The 18,916-nt window shown below is 44.5% G+C and overlaps 1 protein-coding gene across 1 annotated transcript; it reads right to left on the bottom strand.

Annotated features, from left to right (window-relative positions):
* Positions 1-817: 817 nt before the first annotated feature.
* On the bottom strand, positions 818-18,120 carry DDX3X (DEAD-box helicase 3 X-linked). Its single transcript, XM_083855359.1, has 17 exons — positions 17,950-18,120; positions 15,756-15,813; positions 14,750-14,800; positions 10,036-10,159; positions 8,720-8,863; positions 8,534-8,633; positions 7,878-8,013; positions 7,435-7,520; positions 6,707-6,805; positions 6,471-6,631; positions 6,149-6,293; positions 5,888-6,032; positions 5,383-5,564; positions 5,180-5,297; positions 4,596-4,752; positions 3,640-3,767; positions 818-3,342 (listed from the first exon to the last, which is right to left on the bottom strand). The coding sequence occupies exons 1-17, from the start codon at positions 17,992-17,994 to the stop codon at positions 3,260-3,262; spliced, it is 1,962 nt and encodes a 653-aa protein (XP_083711485.1). The 5' UTR covers positions 17,995-18,120; the 3' UTR covers positions 818-3,259.
* Positions 18,121-18,916: the final 796 nt, after the last annotated feature.

Here is an 18,916-nt window from a genome sequence, read left to right on the forward strand (position 1 = left end):
TCAGAGTCATCTGCATCCTTCCCATTGTTCTCCCAGGTCCATACACAGTACTGGACTGGTGGTGTAGATTTCACTTCCTATATGCATCCAGGATTGCAGGGGCACATCACACCTTTACCAGTCCTTACCCCATACCATTCACCTGCATCATACTGTTATGGATCAGAGGTTCCAGGCATTACTTTTTCCCCCCGCCAATCTCTTCCTTACTCACCAGGAAATCAGAAATTTCTAGTTACTTCAGCACCCAACTGAAAACAACACAGGCTCTTTCTAAATCACTTTCTTTGAAATGAAGCAAGTTTATCTCACTTCAAAGAAACTGGAAGCACCTGAATCTATTCCTTCCACTCCATTCCCTTGGATATCCCAATATTTTACCTCATTTTGGCTTCTGAGTACCTAGAACAATGAACAGATATGACATCAGAACTGAAAGCTCTCTACAAGGCACTCCTGTCAAATTCAGAGGGACAACTGTGAGAAGTCTGGAGCAGTTAGGGGCCGAAGAACCAATCCGGACTTCACAAGGTTTAATTAGGTTGTTACAGCCAAACTGGGTTCCCCTAATGAACGATCCCAGGTGGTTTCTCCTCCTCTGTCCCCACTCTGCTCTGCTGGAACCTCTGATACTTGCACTGTGGGGCACGGGCCATTTTAGGGTCCTTCAGCTACAGCCCTGAGCCTGGCTGCCATCTGTCACCACACTGACATGCGCCACACTAGAGTCACCTGCTTCCAGAGCTGCACATGAATGAGACTGCTGGGGCTACAGAGCTCATAAACCAGGAGTGACGCTTCACAAATGAGTAGACTGTGCAGTTCAACTTTTTTATTTTAATAAAATCAAGAATATGCACAGCACATGCAGTGCTAGCATCTAAACTAATACAATAAGCAATTCTAAACCTACAGTGACTTGAAGTTCAATTTTCACATTCAGCAAGTTTAAATCCATTCTTGCATATTGGTTTGAATCCTTGTATCTGAACTGAAAAATATTGCTGGCTGATAAAACTTGCTAAAATGCACAAGTCACTGATTATGCCAATACAACAAAGATAACCACATGTTTGAGGATTGCAATGTGCCAGACATTCACTGAAAAAAAAAACCCACACAACTAAACAAAACTCACGCAACAAACATCTGAGAATCTGGACACTTCACATCAGTGTTTAGAAGTGTTTCATAAATATCTTAAGACAAGTGTATCAAAACCTTGGCATGTTTAATTTTAAGTTGCCAATTTTTGTTTTACTATCAGAAAGTTATGGCTATACTGCCAATGCCGGGTCTGCTTAATTTGACTTAAGAGTTTAATATGACTTAAACATTAAAAGCTCACACTACCCCGAAATATATAATTTCACGCATACGGTGACATTCAACATTCAAGTGCCAGTGTTTTTGTACTGTCTTTTGGTCAAGTTTCTTTAAACTTTCAAAGAATCACTTTTAGGCTTACAAAAATAAATATTTGTCAAAAATGTTCAATAAATATTACACAAAACTAGCAGCAAAAAGTATCTAGAAATCTGTCGTGTGCAAATAGTTTTCTTCCCAGCTATCATTCCCATGGTCCCAAATAAGTTTTAGAATCTATTTCCTTCTCCTTAAACAAGCTGCGTTCAATCTCCAAGAGACAAAATAAGATTGGAAGTTAAGGACACGCACACAAGACATATATAAAATTCTCTGAATGTGCAATAAAAGAAGTATTTTGTAAAAAGTTATGGGCAAAATGTACAAGGGCCTAAACCTAGACTTGAAATAGCACCATAACAAATGACCTCAATACTGTCAAGTGCACCTACTTAATAAAAGTTTTAGAACAAGGCACAATACACTTGAAAAAATCTATTGCACTTTAGGAGATTTTTGCCATTTTCCTATGCCACTGTAGATTAGTTGTTAAATGCTCTGGCCGCAAAGTTAGCACAGAAATTCCAAGTGGCAGAGGCAATTTTCTGGTGGACAATACTTATCTTTGGCCAGATTTAGCATAACAGACTATAAATACAATGGAAACCTATGCAACTAAAACTGACTAAAACTGCACTTTAATAGCAGAATTGAAACCTTGTGCAGTTTATGTACATTTCCAACCTCTGTGATCTCAGGTTTGTTTGTTACTCTTCTGGAGCCATTTTACAAAGTCTACAGTAAGCCAGTTTAACATCTCCACGCAGCTTGAACAGAGTAATGTGAATCTGCATTAAAATAAAGCCTGCTGCATAATTCTTCCTGTTCATACCCTCTTGACCAAAAAACATCAACACTAGCATGCGTTATTAGACCAAAAATTCAGTCAGGCCCTTAAGGAGGACCAATCACTGCCATGGTCAGCCATTCTACCATTTCAATTTCATATGGCAGGCATTTTTAAAAAGTCTAAATAGATGAATTCTCCTAAAAACTATTTCAAGTTATCAGACCTTTAAACGTTCCCTGTAATGTTCTGCCCACATTTGGCTAGCTCACATTAATGATCTGCCTAAATATTGAAAAAGGAATTGCTGTATTTACTTGCATTAACTTCAAAAACAGTGCTTTTAATGTATGCATGTATCCATACATCATCTCATCATGACTGGAATGGCTTATTAAAGGCTATCAGGTTCTAAGTACCTATCCAGGATAGAGTGAGCAAATCAGAACTTTAACTTAGTACAGTTTTGCCACATTAGAAACTAATTGCATTGATATGCTTCAAGATGTTTTATTTTTCAAATCTGCAGATACCAAAAGCCCTAATGCAGGCTACCGCATAAGTTTTTTCTTTGTAATATTATGGATGAATCAGTGATTCCTGTTTAAGTTGTATCACACCTGTGTGCCAAGGTTTGATTTTAGCCCAAGTTCAGTAATTTTTATTTTGTCAAAACAATTGATATCTTGAGCATTACTGAGCCAACAGGACATCAAAATAAAAGTTGTCTAAAGTTAAAGGCACAGTACATTAACAAACAAATGATCCTCAGTCACAAAATTATAAATGCAGTTTCTGGGTAGGGATGGGTGGGAGGGGAGTTAATCCTGACTACAGCAATAAGAGTCTTCAAAACCACCTTCGAGATAGGGCTACTTGTTCCTTTATTTCCATCTTGTGACCTTGAGCTCCCTTAAAAAAAATTTCAGTGGAGAATCACAGCTGGTAATGTACTGCGAGTTCTTGAAGCTACACAAGGTATAGTCTGGCTAAGTTACATGTGGTTTCCATATTAGCTTGTTTGGTGGGGTATCTGCTGCAAGCAGATCAGTTGCCCCACCAGTCCACCCCCTGGGAGTTATAGTTTCCTCCATATCCATCACTGTTGTAGAAGCCTCCATAACCACCACCTATGAAAGGCAAGAGAAAGTGATGCTTAATTAACTCTAAAGATTTGCACCTCCACAACAAGAAAACAACCCAGGCACCTGTTATCTATTAAAGACACCCCACCCAGCAGGACTGTCAAATGCACAAGATTAAACTAACACTGGAAAGGCAGGTATAGTCAAACCATCAGTCACGTAACCTGCCCTGGCCAAGATCCAAGGAGGATGCACGACAGCACCAGATGATCTCTTACTCAAACGCCACATCCAGTCTGACCCCAGCAAGGCTGTCAGGTGTACCTGCCCAGCCCCTCTCACCTCCGAAGCCTCTGCTGCCGCTCCCGCCGCTGCGGCTGCTGGTTGACCGGCTGCTGCTGGAGCTGCTGCTGCCGAAGCCGCTGCTCGTCCGGTAGTCCCTGGCCCCGAAGCCTCCGCTGAACCGACTGCTGCAGAGGGCAGGACACAAACACTGCTGTCAAACAGGTGGCACTTTAAGCACTGCACACACTGAGACTCACATACTCTGACTCTGTGGACCAACCACAGCTGGCCAACAGCCACTGCTGAGGTAAGTACACTGGATAAGCATTCCAAGGCTATCTGGAAAGATTTGATTTGGTGAAATCTCTGCCTCCACAAGATTTCCAATCCTATCTTAGTGTTTAAACAATGCATTTATGACTCTCGCATGATGTACAAGATGAGTATTTTACAGGCATACTGCAAAATGGGACACAAAAAACTCACACCAAATCCAATGTGGTTGGATCTTGTTAACTACATTAAATGTTCTCTCATCCTACCCCTGTAAGCCAGTAAACAAAGGTTTGTACTACATGTTTTAGGTTTCCATGGCAAAACTCTTCTGCAAGTGGCCTCACACCTGCATTCCTTTCTCTCTCCTTGCTTTGTCAGGAAGGCATTACATTACTTTCTCCTAAACATCAAAACAGCTGCTTAAGGTGTATCTCTTGCACAGTCATTTTTGTGTTTTATAGCTGCTTTTACAGTTCTAAAATGTTTTTTGATAGCATCGTTCTATTTCAACTGTACCTAGGTGCTTGCCTAAGAGGAACGAGGTCTTATGTATTAACTGCCTTATGAATAGATAAAACAAAACCAGACAGACACTGTCTGTCACCTTTGCACACACCAAGCTCAGCTTATACTGCACTTATCATCCTGTAACTGCATTTTCTGAGTCCAAGAGCAAGTCACAGAACTGTCTCTCAATGGACTGAATACACACCTCTAGCCAAAGCTGTGCCTCTTACCTCTTGGATCGCCCACGGCTGCCTCCTCCTTTGTGATGCTGTTCATAGGCCATGTTCTCCAGCCAAGATGGTACTTCTTGCTTAGCCTCCACAAGGAGATCAAGCAAGTCTTTTGTAATGTTTATGTTCCTCTCATTGAAGAATGAAGTGGCAAGACCTGAAGTAGATAGTCAGTTTTAGCTACACACAATCCAAGTACACCACAGCACTTAAACCCATTCCATATTCCAGTTCCTTATAGACAAGCCTGAAAACACTAGAATTACTCCAAGAGAAAGCTGTTTGAGACCATTACTCCACCACAGCTAGTCACAAAATCATGTTTACTGACAAGACACAGAAGACATCAGGCTTACATGTAGTAAAGTAAGAGAGCCTTTTGATGGCACTAAGAACGTTAATTATCCAAAGGAACTGGTAAATTTTCCACAGTAGCTTGACAGCAGTGACCAGCTTTTGGTCACAGAGGGTAGCTCACAGCCTTCTCTCAAGTATTTATTCGAAATTTATTACTCAGCTAATACAACTGCATATGTCAACTTAGGTATGAAGTACTGTCTGTGAAAACCCCAGGTCATACTCACCAAGGTTTCCTACACGGCCTGTACGACCAATACGATGTACATACTCCTCAATGTCACTTGGCAAGTCGAAGTTTATGACATGCTTTACATTTGAGATATCCAGCCCTCTTGCTGCTACCTAGGGGTTAAAGGATTCAATCTTAGTAATACTCCACAGGCCAAGAAATAGGTTCACATGCCCGAGTTTTACAGATTTCACTTACTGCTGTGGCAACAAGAATGGGGCTCTTGCCAGAGCGGAACTGGTGCAGCGCTTCCTCTCTGTCCCTCTGGGAGCGATCTCCGTGGATACTTGTACAGGCATAGCCTTCGTGGTACAGGAAGTCCTCAAGAGCATCTGCCCCCTTTTTAGTTTCCACGAACACCAGAGTCAAGGAATCTTTACCTTAAAAAAAAAAAAAAAAAAAAGCCCAGGTCAGCAAAAGAAAAGCTGCACAGACAGATACAGACTCCATGACCTGTTAATAGGCAGATTCAATTCTCTGCCTGTTTATTCCAAAGTAACATCATTGGGAACCTCCCTTCCTATTTATTAACACACATGCTTACATCAACATAATACTGGCATTTAGCCAGTGCAACACATTCACTGCATGTCAACAAAATACCCTTTCATTCACCTAATCAATTTAAATTCTTACTGCTTGAGTCATCAGATCTGCCTATTCTGAATTTTGCCTCATTTGCTTATCTGCATGTGTTCTTTACCTGTGGCATTTAGCAGGTCAAGCAAGAATGATCGTTTGTCTGGCTCTTCCACCCATACTACTTTCTGTGTGATGTTCTCGGATGTAGAACCTACTCTGCCAACAGCCAAGAAGATGTATTCATCAAGGAAGTCACGAGCAAGCATCTAAAAAAGGGGAGGAAAAAAAAAAATCACAATCAAGTAATACTTTTCCCTCCTTCCAAAGACTAAATTTATTTGGCCTTATGAGCTTTTCAAGTATTTAAACTCTTGTTAAGTACCTGGATTTCCTTGGGGAAAGTAGCACTGAACATCATGGTGTGACGAACCCCCTTTGGTGGCATAGTATCTTGTTCAACAATTCGACGAATTTGAGGTTCAAACCCCATATCAAGCATTCTGTCAGCTTCATCAAGGACTAAGTACCTAAAGAGCAGTAAAAAACTATCTTCAGAACACTGTTCTGTAAGCTGTGCTCTGATGTCTGCACTGGCTTACAAGTTCTCAACTAGACATTTAGACAGTCCAAAAGCTACTATCTGAGGTCCTTAACTGTACCTTGCTTTAAGTCATTTGTACATGGACAAGCAACCCTTTACTTACTTGCAGAAATCCAGTCCAATCTTTCCCCTCTCCATCATATCAACCAGTCGTCCTGGAGTTGCTACAAGCAAGTGACATCCACGTTCCAAGTCACGGATCTGCTGGCCAATGTCTGCACCACCATATACAACGCAGGGGCGAACTCTGGAGCGGTATGCAAACTGTAAAACAAAGTAAGTTAGCTCCAAGAAAAATTCTCTTTGAGCTATATTGTAATAATTAACTGTTAGATATACCTTTCTGGCTTCCTCATAGATCTGCACAGCCAATTCTCTAGTGGGAGCCAAGACGAGTGAGATTGGATATTGCTTACGGCGCCCATACCTCCCATTCTCCTGAAATAAAAAACAACCTTGGAATGAGCATCCAAAACACAAAGGGAAAGAAAAAAGTTACTACAGACAATATTTAAGACAGGTCACCAAGTTTAAGAAAGACAAAGCAGGACTGAGAGTCAATTTGAGCACTGCCTCTGAAGACAGCCCTATTACAGCACCCAAGGTTCAGCTGTGGGTTACTATGGCAACAGCTGCACAATCCTGGTCTCTACAACAAGCACTGTGATCCTGAACGTCAGCAGCAGAGATGTAACACCCACAAAACCAGTTACTCCCTATTCTGAAATTACTAGGACACAGAATTGTGACCAAGTTGCTTTCCGTAGCAAGGGGAGTATCTTTTAAGCTTATGCAACAACAAAACCACTCATAAAAAAAGAAAACTGGACAGTTACACATACAACTCTTCAGTAGGAAAAAAGTAATCCACACCCTGGATTTTTGAAGGGAAACTCCTTTAGTCATCTTGAAGTTGAGATGCTTGCACATCACACCCAAAATGACAATAACATTTAAAACCAGTTGTTGTGTGCAGTAGCACACATTAGCTCATGTGAGGAAGGAAAAAACCCCAAAGCTCTGACATTGGTCATCACTCTTCCAGGACTGGGTATTTGAGTACTTGCCTTCATTGCTCTCAAGGCATCACCAGGGCCATCTGCATATATCTGGCTCAGGATTGGTAGAAGAAATGCAGCTGTCTTCCCAGACCCTAGTAGAATACAAGCCAGTGTTATTAAGAGTTACTATCAACAACAGCACTAATCCTCTATCAGTAGCACATTCCCAGTAACTCCTGTATTGGAATATGGCTGCTACTTGTGGCACTGGAGCACCCTCAGCACCCCAAAACCCTGAAGCAGACATGGTTTAAGACATGAATGTGTCTCAGGACAAACACAGTGAATCCAGTCAAGTCACACTTAAAGCAGTTGCAAGACTAAAGCTAATTAGCTTCCAAACACCCAATTACTTCAGTACACTCTGCACAGGAGGTTCTACCTCTTACCTGCAGTAATACCAGACCCCACTTCTACTGAGAGTAAGTGGCAAAGAGTTATTAACTTACCTGTCTGAGCACAGGCCATTAAGTCTCTCTTTTCTTTAATAATAGGTATTGCATGTTTCTGGACTGGAGTAGGACGGGTGTAGCGTGTGAGTTCAATGTTTCCCATTATAATTTCTCCCATGTCAACATCACTGAACTGTGAGATATTTAAAAGGAGTAAGATCAGAATTCCTTTCCTTCAACCAGCATGTAACACAACATTCAGATTAAGAAGTCATTTATAAGGTAGCTTTTGTTTCAGCCCTTCATATAGAACTTGCCTATAAAATGTAGAAAGTCACACAGATATTTAGTCAAGTTTTCTAAACAATTCTTAAAAACCCAGCCAAGCCTGAAGCACAGACTGCATTAGCACATACACTGTGCATAGTCTAACACTGCCTATGCCTTAGCAGTTGGTCCCAAATCAACACCTTCAAAGGACTTCCACTTCTTCACAGGTTCACTGTTTAAAAAGCTATGAGTGCTAACTGAAAAAGCTTACAAAATTTCTTCCCTGTCTTAGTTCATCATATGCAACCCTCTTCTGCAAAACAGCTTAGCTGTAGGAAGGGAAGACAATGTTTCCTTTCTGTCCTAAACTCCAGACATCAAGCTACCCATGCAAAATAGTCGTTATCTGATATATTAGCAAAACAGACTTCTAAAAAACTTACACTTTCAATATGTGGAGGACAGTTGCTGCCTGTTGCTTCAACAGGAATATCATCATATTTCTCAAAGTTAATGCCAGTATTGCTTCCTGAAAAGAGCTCCCTAAAAAACAGAAGAGAAAAGTGTTTTTACTTGCTGGAATTCTCAAATGACCCTCCCCCATGAATGGGCACCATTCCAGGACTTACTGCTCCAGGCGTTCACTTGGGGGGAGAGGCTTGGACCAGTCATCCTCATCCGATTTGTCGCACCAGCGGCTGTTCCCGCCACCACGGTCAAATCTGCCAAAGCCACTGCGGTCATAGTCCCCTCCTCTGCCACGCTCTTCGTATCTAAACACAGCACAGCAATCAGACCACCCTTCCCACGCAATAGGGGAGTACTGACATGCAGAATCAAAGCAGTGTATGCTCTGTGCATTACATGCACAACTGTGGAACAACTCAAAATCGTCAGGTTATCTACACTTGCTTCTTGACCGAAGAACAGAAATAAGTCCTGGCCATCAGACCAGGTCACATTTTTCTCTGTCAGACAGGAGAGTTTGTAATGATTTCAAGAGCTCAGCTTAGCCTTAGCCCAGTGAACTTTGTATCACCAGTTTTATTTGATTATGCATAAAAAATGTAAACAGCCATCTGCCAGTGGAGCTGCAATCCAAGTTGCTCAGTCTTTGCCATTTCTTTGTGGCGAGCTCTGTTTAAACCTCCTAAGCAGCATTATTTTGTATTCCCCCCACCCTTTCATCTGCCTCATTCTGCACAGGTCTCCCATGTCCAGACAAAACCCTCCAGTGCTGCAATTTGTTCCTTTATTCCCCCACCGCACACGTGACCAAATACCTCCAATTATGTAATTTAATTATTTCATAAAGAGGGAGCTCACCTGTTGACTGACTTGGAAAGAAGGTGGAAGAAATCCTTACCTCAACTGCTTAGCTTTTGGCCTGGTAAATCATGTTTGAGAAAACTCTCGATACAGGACTAGGTCAGCTTTACTAAGTAGTCGGTAAAGGTCACTCTCACCACACTTGTGCATACAACGCATGATGTGTGTAAGACTGATCAAGTAAGGCAGAGAACCTGCAAGAGTCTCACCCAGTTTTATTAACTACACTTTTTAAACAAGAAAAAAAAAAAATTGAAATTAAAAAAAAAAAAATCCGTAGTGATGTATTGTGTGTGCTCCCAACAGCTCTTCACTGTTCTCCTGGAAGGAACCACCCACCTAGCACTTCTCTGGTGAATGCTGAAGTCAGCCAGTCACGACAGCTGCAGTGAGTGGCTGGTGACAGACTACGGGGCACATTTTTCAACACATGCAAGTGACCCATCCTCAAAATCATGTATCTTTAAAGGTGAGGCTCTCTCCCTCTCTCCTCCCCTCCCAGGCTCCTCCTACCTCACGCTGTTCACACCTGGAACTCTAATTTTAACATCCAGATAACAGGTGCAGTGCTAGAGCTGAGGCAGGGTGTGCACCCCCTGGCCAAAGCAGTACTTGCCTCCCTCCCCGGGATCCAGTGCCGCGGTCGAAGAAGCTGGATTTGGCGTCGCGGTCGGAGCGCGCCCCGAAGCTGCTGTAGGCATCCTTGTCCCGCCGGGAGCTCCAGCCGCCGCTGTCAAAACCTGCCACACAAAGGGCTTTCAGCCACCACTGCACAACCCGGCCTTTTACAACCAAACACCACTTCTGTCCAGGCAACCTTCACTGAAAAGGTCTATGGGACTGAACTCTATGAATGAAAGATGCATTAGAGTGCATTAAGACTTGCTCAAAAAGGGACTGAGCGTTTCTCACCACCCATCAGAACTGAAATTTCTGTCTGCATGTACAAGCACATTGGGTTTTTAAAAAAACATCCACTTGGCTTAGCACAGGTATTTCAGCTGCCTACCCTGGAAAGATGGGTATCAGAAGAAACTTAAGGATGCTAAATCTTGCCAAGCCTCATCTACATCATCTCTCCAACACAAATCCTCGACCACACATTAAATTTCTGGAGATTAACAAGGCCTCTCAGAGATCAATAAATGGTATCCAAAATACAAACAGAGGTTAGAATGTTTTATCAGACTGCAAGTACACAAAGCAACGTGATCTGCACAGACTGAATGTAACAGCACCATACACAAACAAGGTATATGGAACTCTTCACAAAAAATTAATCACACTGAATTTTTCCACAGCACTTTTACACCGGCCTACATACTTAGGTATGTTAACTCAAAAGTATACAAAGTATCTTAGCTTGCCAATGCCAGAGTAAAAAAACCTCACTTTTATTCTGCTAACAGGGCCTGTGAGGTAGCAGAAACCTGAAGCTTTAAACACTGCTTGGATACTGGACTAAGAAATTATAAATTATTTCAGACGTCCAACCTGCCCGAGTTTGTACAACACTGCTGATGTCAGCATGTGATTCCAGCAGAAAATAAGTTAAATAACAGAACAGATAAACAAATAATGTCACTCTATTGAGTACGTTTTGCCAGTTCCACAGCACAAAACCAGTCCAGACCTATTCATGAGACAATAAAAGCAATCACAGAACAAACTCATTCCAAAGAAAGGGGCTGTTCTAGGCTCAGTCTCTGAAAAGGCTCTGCTACCAGAATTACCCTCCCTTTTTGGATGTTCTGTAAAGAGTGCCATTCACACTGCCTCTGATTTTTTATATAAGACATTCTAGTACATAGACTCCAGAAGTGTACTGGCACAAGGGAACTTTAAAATCTACTGTGTTAACTGTAACTCTTTTGTCTGGGTAACTCAAACAGCAAAATTAATCCCACCATGAAGTTGTTTAGCACACAAGACCATGGAATGAGCTTCAAGACCTCCAAACTGCTTTAAGAAGTAACATTAGTCCTTAAAGGTAGTAACTCCAAGAAAGTTGTTTTGGCTCATTTAAAAGATAGCTAAATACAGACTGTTTTATGAGTAACTTTCAGGCCACACTACAAGTATTGGGATATGTCATCCTGCCAAGAGATCTAACAGCAGTGGTACTGACAGAACCATCTTCCGAAACACAGATGTAGTTTCTTAACAGTGAAAAAACTGAGCTGACACTATATTTAAGATCTTCTACCAAGCCTGAGCAGCCTAAAGAGCCAAAATTTTATACTCCTAAGTGTCTATAAAGCAACCTCACTCACCTACCTCATCACAGCACTCATTTCTGAAGCTGGTACCTTGCCATAATTTTAAGGTACCGCAGCAACTTCTACACCAAAGGAGGATATACACATCCTGCTTCACCCATTCTGGCATTCTTACTCTGAATTTATTTGTGGATCAGCACAGAACCAAAGGTCCAGGCCATACAAGTCAATTCTAAGTAAATGACAGGCATAATAGCCAGAATTTCAGACATCAAATGGCAAATTAAAACCAGAAGTAAATGCCCCGAGAAAACCCATAACAGACCAGAGATCAACATTTCTAAAGTGAAGAGAATTATTACAATGTTGAGTAGACTACCAGGAAATCCCTTAAAATGTCAAGGCTTTTGGTTTCTTTGGAAATAAAAACCTGTAGAGATTCCATCCAGCACATCTTCCTCAACGCAGGGATAAGAATTCACTAAGTTAATTGACTTCCAGAGCAGTTCTGTACTCCTTACACCTATGAACAGCATTACAGCTGTCAATGCATCTCCCTCAACCAGCATTTTAATTCACATTTTGTAGCACTAACAGAAATCACTGCCATCTGACTTGAAAACCTGCCACAGGCAGCAGCAATCATCGTTTTTTTTAAAGATGGGAGAAACAGAATTATAAATTCCTTTAGGGTGGATAAGACCTTTAAGTTGAGTCCTTAACATTTATTTTTTTATCTCCTGTAGATCAGATTACAGTTTAAATAGCCAGAAGCTGCTTCCAGGAAGTTTAAGAAGAAATTTATATGACAACAAGCTTTAGCATTACCAAGCTGAGTTCATGGAAGCAAGACACTTCAGGCCAAGCAGCCCTGCATACCCAGCTCCCACAGCTGAGAAACAGAATTGCCATTAAGTAACCTAAGGACACTATTTTTATGCAGGCTGTTATTTCCTGTACTGCCCTACTCCCCATTTACAAGGCCAATAGACCAATATTAGTGGGACAGATCTACAGGTAAATGGAACATTTTTTTTTTAATCAATCAGGTTACTACACCTTTAATGCTGCATCAATAGTTTGTTGTGTGGTTAAACACGACCATGCAAGGTTGCTTCCTCATGTCTATGCTTTGAAAAATCTGTCATTAAAAACTGCAAGGAATAGAGGAAAACTCAGAACGGTTTTAATGCAGCTGAGGAAATCACTGAGTTATGTGAACAGAAGCAAACGTAACAAACAAACTTAAACGGAAGTACAACTGTAAAACAGATTTCGGATCATCTTACAAGATAAGACAGCTCAGCTTTACCAGCCCAAACTCACAATGGTTCCAACAGCACCCTGAACTGGAACTTTTCCATTCAGCAGTTATGAACCTTGTCACAGGGAAGCAGGAAGAGGCCAGTGGTACAGCACTCAGCCGGGTTTAAAGGCAATTCCTGAACATTAGGTTTACCAAGGGAAGTTGGCAGCACCGACTGAACAAGCCACACGTCAGATTATTGTCTCATGAGCTATCTACCTTACTGTAAGGTGAAGTTTAAGTCCTCAGAAAAGCCTCATGTAACCACACCCACACTGCCATGTCTGAACTCTGGTTCTGCACACAAGCAAGTACAATGCCATTCCTACACGTAACAGGTAATGACAGAACTCAAGATTACTGCACCTTTTACCCACAAAATTTCGTAATAAACATCACACAAGAAGAAATCTCTGAACAGCAAATGTCCACAACCACCTTGGTTGTGAAAAGCTGTCTCTTGCTTTAAAAAAAACTGGACATTCCTCAAATTTGGCAAGTCAGTTTATTTCAAGACTGCTCATATTGGAGGTCAGTGTGACTGGGAACAAAAGCACTGAACTGGCTCCCAACCAGTCCCTCTCCTTTTCCTGAAACATCCAGCTCTGGAAACACACTGATCATCATCACAAAACCAAAACAAAATCCCCCAAACAAAGGGAAAAACCCAAACCCTGAACACCCAGAAAACCCACAAGCTTGGACACATATGAAGGCAAGCCAAAAACAGATTCGTCTTTCTTCAAATGGCTTATGACTGGATTGGAGCATTTTTCATCTAGTTGGATTTAAAATGACTTTAACAGCTCCAGAAAAAAGATTTAAAAGCTCCAGATGGACTGTGAGATATATTATCAGTTAAGTATTGTTCTCCCATCCACTCATAATGGAAGCCATCCTCCTGCAGCATGAAAAGCATCTGTGAAAGTTCACTGCTTTAGAAACATATGAGAGTAAGTCCTCCCATGCCACAAAACCTCAAATCTTTACTTGCAGCACTGCAGGAAGTGTTTCAGCTGTTGCATTCTGGTGTATTTAAATAGGCGTTAGAGGAAATGTTTCTCTCAAATCCACCCAAGTCACCAGACATGACAACACGTGCTGCAGCACCTGCTCCCTTGGGATCTTACACAGAAATGTCACAATTTATTTCACTGAAGTGTTCCAAGAAACTTTACTTCTGTATTATGTTCTGTTTAGAGATTCAAATAGAAGACGGCAGGGCCATTTCTCAGCATAAACCCCTGTGTAAACACGTGACCAAAATAGGTCATGTACTTCATGTTTTCTTCACCAACAGCCTGCATTTCCTTCTGCAAGTTCTCCCAGGGGCTTCCATAAAAACTGCAGGAAGCTGAACAAGGACAACATCTCTTTGTGTAAAATATGCATTTACAAAGTGAAACTCGGCTGTTTGTTCACAATAAACAACTGATTGCTCCAAGTTCCACAACAGAGTCACTAGCAGAAAAACTCGTACCCACAAAATCCATTCAGACCAACACTCAAGATTATACGGCAAGTTAAGATAGGAGACTACATCTTGTTTCAGTCACAGCCAACTGTTACACAGACACAAACACAGAAAGCATTTTATCAATCAGATACTGAAGTTGAGCTTAGGATCTAAGTGGGTGAAAGGATCTAGAAGAGCACACTAAAAGCAGAAGATAAAGCTGCCATGTTTTGCACAGGACAGTCAGGCAGTCTGTGTAATTGCTCTCAGCAGTACTGTCAGAGCCTCTGCAGCCTGCTCCCAGAGGTGCAAGAACCAGTTAAGTGTTGCCACTGTGGCTGATACATACCCTGTTTTGAAGCTTCCCTGTTCCGCAGGTGAGGAGGAATGTATCGGCCTTCTAAAGGACAAAACAAAGGCAGTGTTACAGCCTCGTGGTGTCAGCACATCCCGAAATGTCTTGTACACAACAGCTTCTGCTTAGTAAAAACATCTGCCTTTAAGGCCTCTTGCAGCATTTTAAACAAGAATCCTTTAATACAGCACTTGGTAGCATGCTCCCAGTTGAAGTTAAGTTCCTGCATGCTCATTTAGGCAGCTGTTTTAAGGCACAGATGTCTTGTGTTCCTCTGACCGAATCACACCCCATTTATGGGTGTTACAGAGTCTACAACAAAAACCTGCCTTCCTAGAACCCATTCAGCCTTAAGGTGGTGCCAGATACTTGAGCAGCTCAAGATATTTACTGTGACATTCAAGTACTGGCATTCATAGTATTACTGCCAGTATTTTTCCTTCCCCTAAATTCACCCATCCCCATCCATTCAGTTCAGATCAAACCAGAAGCCACACCTAATTGCCTCTGAATAGAATCCCTGCTTACAATCCAGAAACATCTGTCTGAAAAGCAGCATGAATGAGAACATACCAGCCACAAGGTGAATTCCTGGAAGATTCCCCCTCTCTTAAAATACTTAAGCCTTGTGATATCAGTATCACTTTCTATTCAATGAATTGAGCTCAGCAGAGTTAAAGTTCCTACTCTACCTGGGTATTTTAAGAGGACAAATCACCACGTCACTACAATCAGTGGCTTCAGATGAGGCAACTGAAAATCTGGGACAGAACTGGAACAGTAAGTTCTCTCAAGCTAATTAAGTGCTTCAGAAATGTGCACATATACTGTACCACCACAAAATTAAGTGGTTCCATCTAAAACAGTGTTTTCAATGCAAGCTTAACTGGCTACCTCCTCATCAGCCTCTGTTAACTTTGGCTATAGAAATTGCTTTTCACAGCTGCAAACCCCCAATTCCTAAAACTGTTTGTAAGCTTGAGAATTTGTGTGTACTTACTGCTTGTAGAGCTTCCTTCGCTCTGAGAGTCTGAGGAATTCAAGTCTAGACCAGAAAACTAGAAGAAATAAGACAAGTGTCAACATGTTTTATCACTAATTTATGCTAAGATACAAAAAAACCTTTTCACTTAGCAGAAGCTACTGCAATTTTTTTTTATATCACACCAAATTAGGTCTCCTATTATTACACTGCATCATCTTTAATGTTTTTATACCCACCAGTAACACACACCCACACGGGCAGCAAGGACAGCAGAGTATCTCACACCCACCAAATCTCTACCACAGACTTGTGCTTCACACTACATACAGGTTAGAGATATTTTTAACAGACTGAATTTCAGCACACTCAAATGCATTTGGATTTGGGTCAGCAATAATTTTTTTCTGCTACACAAACTCCAGCACAGGTAATGCCAATTCAGTTGGGCACTTTACTTGCAGAGACTTGAGGTATTTTTTAACTGCAGTAACACTAAGACATCACAGTCTTCGCGTTTGAGGCAACTACTGCACACAAAACATTAGGTAACGTCTGCCAACATCTTCAGCAAACACAAGTTTTTGGTCTGCTTTTCCAAAAACGTTTATAGCCTTCAGTCTCCCAGTAAAGTTTTCCAAAAGATGTTCAGTTCACGCAGTGCTGGTGTGCTGCTCAGAGGTTTTAAGTCAAACACAATATGGACTCATTTCAGTAGAAGGCACTGGGAAAACGATCAATAAAGCTTAAGAACCGTCTTATTACAGTTGTTTGCCTGCATGACAGGATTACAAATTTGTATCAGAAAAATAAGGCGTGTTTAAATACAAATAAATTTTATGTACTGCATTGCACAGAAGTGTTCTCCAACGTGAGCTGGATTAATCCAAAGCAAAGACTCCAAAGCACTGTCCTTTCTGGCGCTCAGCTGCGAGAGCTGCCGCCTTAAGACATTCAATTCTTTAAGAATTCTCCCACGGCTGACCTCACAACATCCTCTTTAAATCTACCACTTAAAATATCCCCTTTCTAGTTGATCGAAGCATCAACGCAGTGCTTAAGAATAGCTCTTATTTTTAACAACAAACAAAAACAAAGGCTCTCCACTACGTCAAGGCGGCTCTCCACAATCAACAAGAAGCGATGGATCAATCTTCTGGCAGCAGATCCCCACGGCGGGGGCAACCCTTCCCAGGCGCTGCCTCGGGCATCGGTGGCGCAGCCCCGGCGCCATCTCAGTGCGGCACTGCGGGCTGGATTCCCGGCGCAGCAGGAGCAGCTAATCCGGCTGCCGGCGCCCGTCACGTGTGGCGCGGGGGGGGAGCGGGGGAGAAGGGAGAGGGGAGGGAAGAACCGGCTCTCCATGACCTACTTCGCGGGAGCGGCCGAGGGCCAGCGCTGCCCGGCCACGGGCCCGCTGCACCAGATGGGGCTTCTCTCTTCCTGCCCCCGCCGCCTATCCCCGAGGGTTAGATAACCATCGATCCCGCCCAGCGCGGGAAAAGGGGGGCGGAGGAATGGAGGAATGGAAAAGAAGAAAAATAATAATAAAAAAAAATGGTGCGGACCAACACGAGTCCCAGGCCCAACTGCGTCACCGAGGCCCGGCAGCACCGGAGCGCGAACAAAGGCGAGGCCAGCGCCGCCTCCCCGGGGAAGGAGCGTCACACAAAGCGCCGTGTCGTGTGTGTGTGTGTGTCCCCTTCCCCCGCCCCGCACAATGGCGGTCATTGACCGCCCCTTCCTCCTCCTCCTCCTCCCCCCCACGCCGCAGTTCCCGCTGCGGCCGCCGGGGGCCGCTGCCGCTCCCGGCGCTCCCACACAAAGCGGGTCCGAGCGCGGCGCGGGGGCCACGGGGCCCGAGCGGGACCAGGGCCGGGCCGGGCGGCCCCGGCGGCCCCGCACCCCGGCAACACCGCCCCGGCCGCGGGGACAACGCACCCCCGCGGGGGGAGCCCGGCGTGGCGCGGAGCCGCCGCACGGCGTTAACTGCGCAACGACCGAGTGCGCCACAACAGGCCGCGCTGGGGGGGGGGGGGGGGAGGTGGGGGTTACCGCGGGGGAAATCGCGACACGGCCGCTGGGAAGCGAGGAGCGAAGCCCCACGCGAAGATTCCCGACTATCCCCGCCGCCCTCCCTGCCTGCCCCGAGAGCCTCCGCCGAGCGCCTCCTCCGGGTAACGGAGCGGCCTTTCCGCTTCTCGTCCCCTACCTGCTGGTCTAGACTGAGGGCATTTTCCACCGCCACATGACTCATAACGAGAGATCGGTCTCGGGCTCGTCCCGCTCCGCCTCGAGAAATGGGGATCTATTGGGCCGGGAGGTCGCTGCCGTGAGTGTCACTGGTTCCGCCACGAATCGCTGCCCTGACTGAGCCCCCCCCGCCGCGGGCCTGGCCTTTATATAGGTCCCGCCCCCCGCGCGCCCGGCCGCGCGCGCTGACCTCAGCGCGCACGCGACCGCCTCTCCGCCCTCCCTTCCCGGGGTTATCGCGAGAACTCCACGCAGCTCAGTGGCCGGCGAGGGAAGCGTTCCCGGAGGTGTCGCGAGACTTCGGGGCGCCGGGCCCGCGCGGAGTCTCCGGCGGTACCGCGAGGTTTTCCCTCCCCCCCCCCACGGCTCCCGCCCGGCTCTGCTCGGGAGAAGAGCGGCGGCGAATTCTCGCGAGATCACGGGCCCCCCCCCGCCACCACCAACACACAGCCCGCGCCGCGCTGTCCTTTTGTTCGCCGCCCTCGCGAGAGCGCCCCGCGCGCGCGCGCGGCCGGAGACGCCTCTAGAAGGGGCGGGGCCTGAGTCACGTGGGCGGGCGCCGCCGCCATCTTGTCGCTCCCCCCTCGGCGGGCAGTGGCGCAGCTCGTAATGGCGGCGCGGCGGGGAGGAGGGGCGGCCTCGCTTCCCCCTGCCTGCCCCTAGCGCAGCCCAAACCTGAGGTTATGTAGGGCTTAGACCATCCCCTGTGCGTGCTGCCCAGCGGCACTTGGCTGTGAGCCGCTGGCCTCAGTACACTATGGCCTCCACTAGTCATTGCACGTACTCATGAGCTCTTTCTCCAAGAGCCTTACCCATCAAACATCCTGACGTGCCAAAGGACTGCCCTTGTTTTCCCTGTAGTGTCAGTTTTGCCGTCTATCTCTACATCCACAGATAGCCCCACCTTGGATTCATCAGGACTTTTA

This window comes from Zosterops lateralis (genome assembly GCF_965231275.1).
Source record: "Zosterops lateralis genome assembly, chromosome: 2".
Taxonomy (NCBI): domain Eukaryota; kingdom Metazoa; phylum Chordata; class Aves; order Passeriformes; family Zosteropidae; genus Zosterops; species Zosterops lateralis.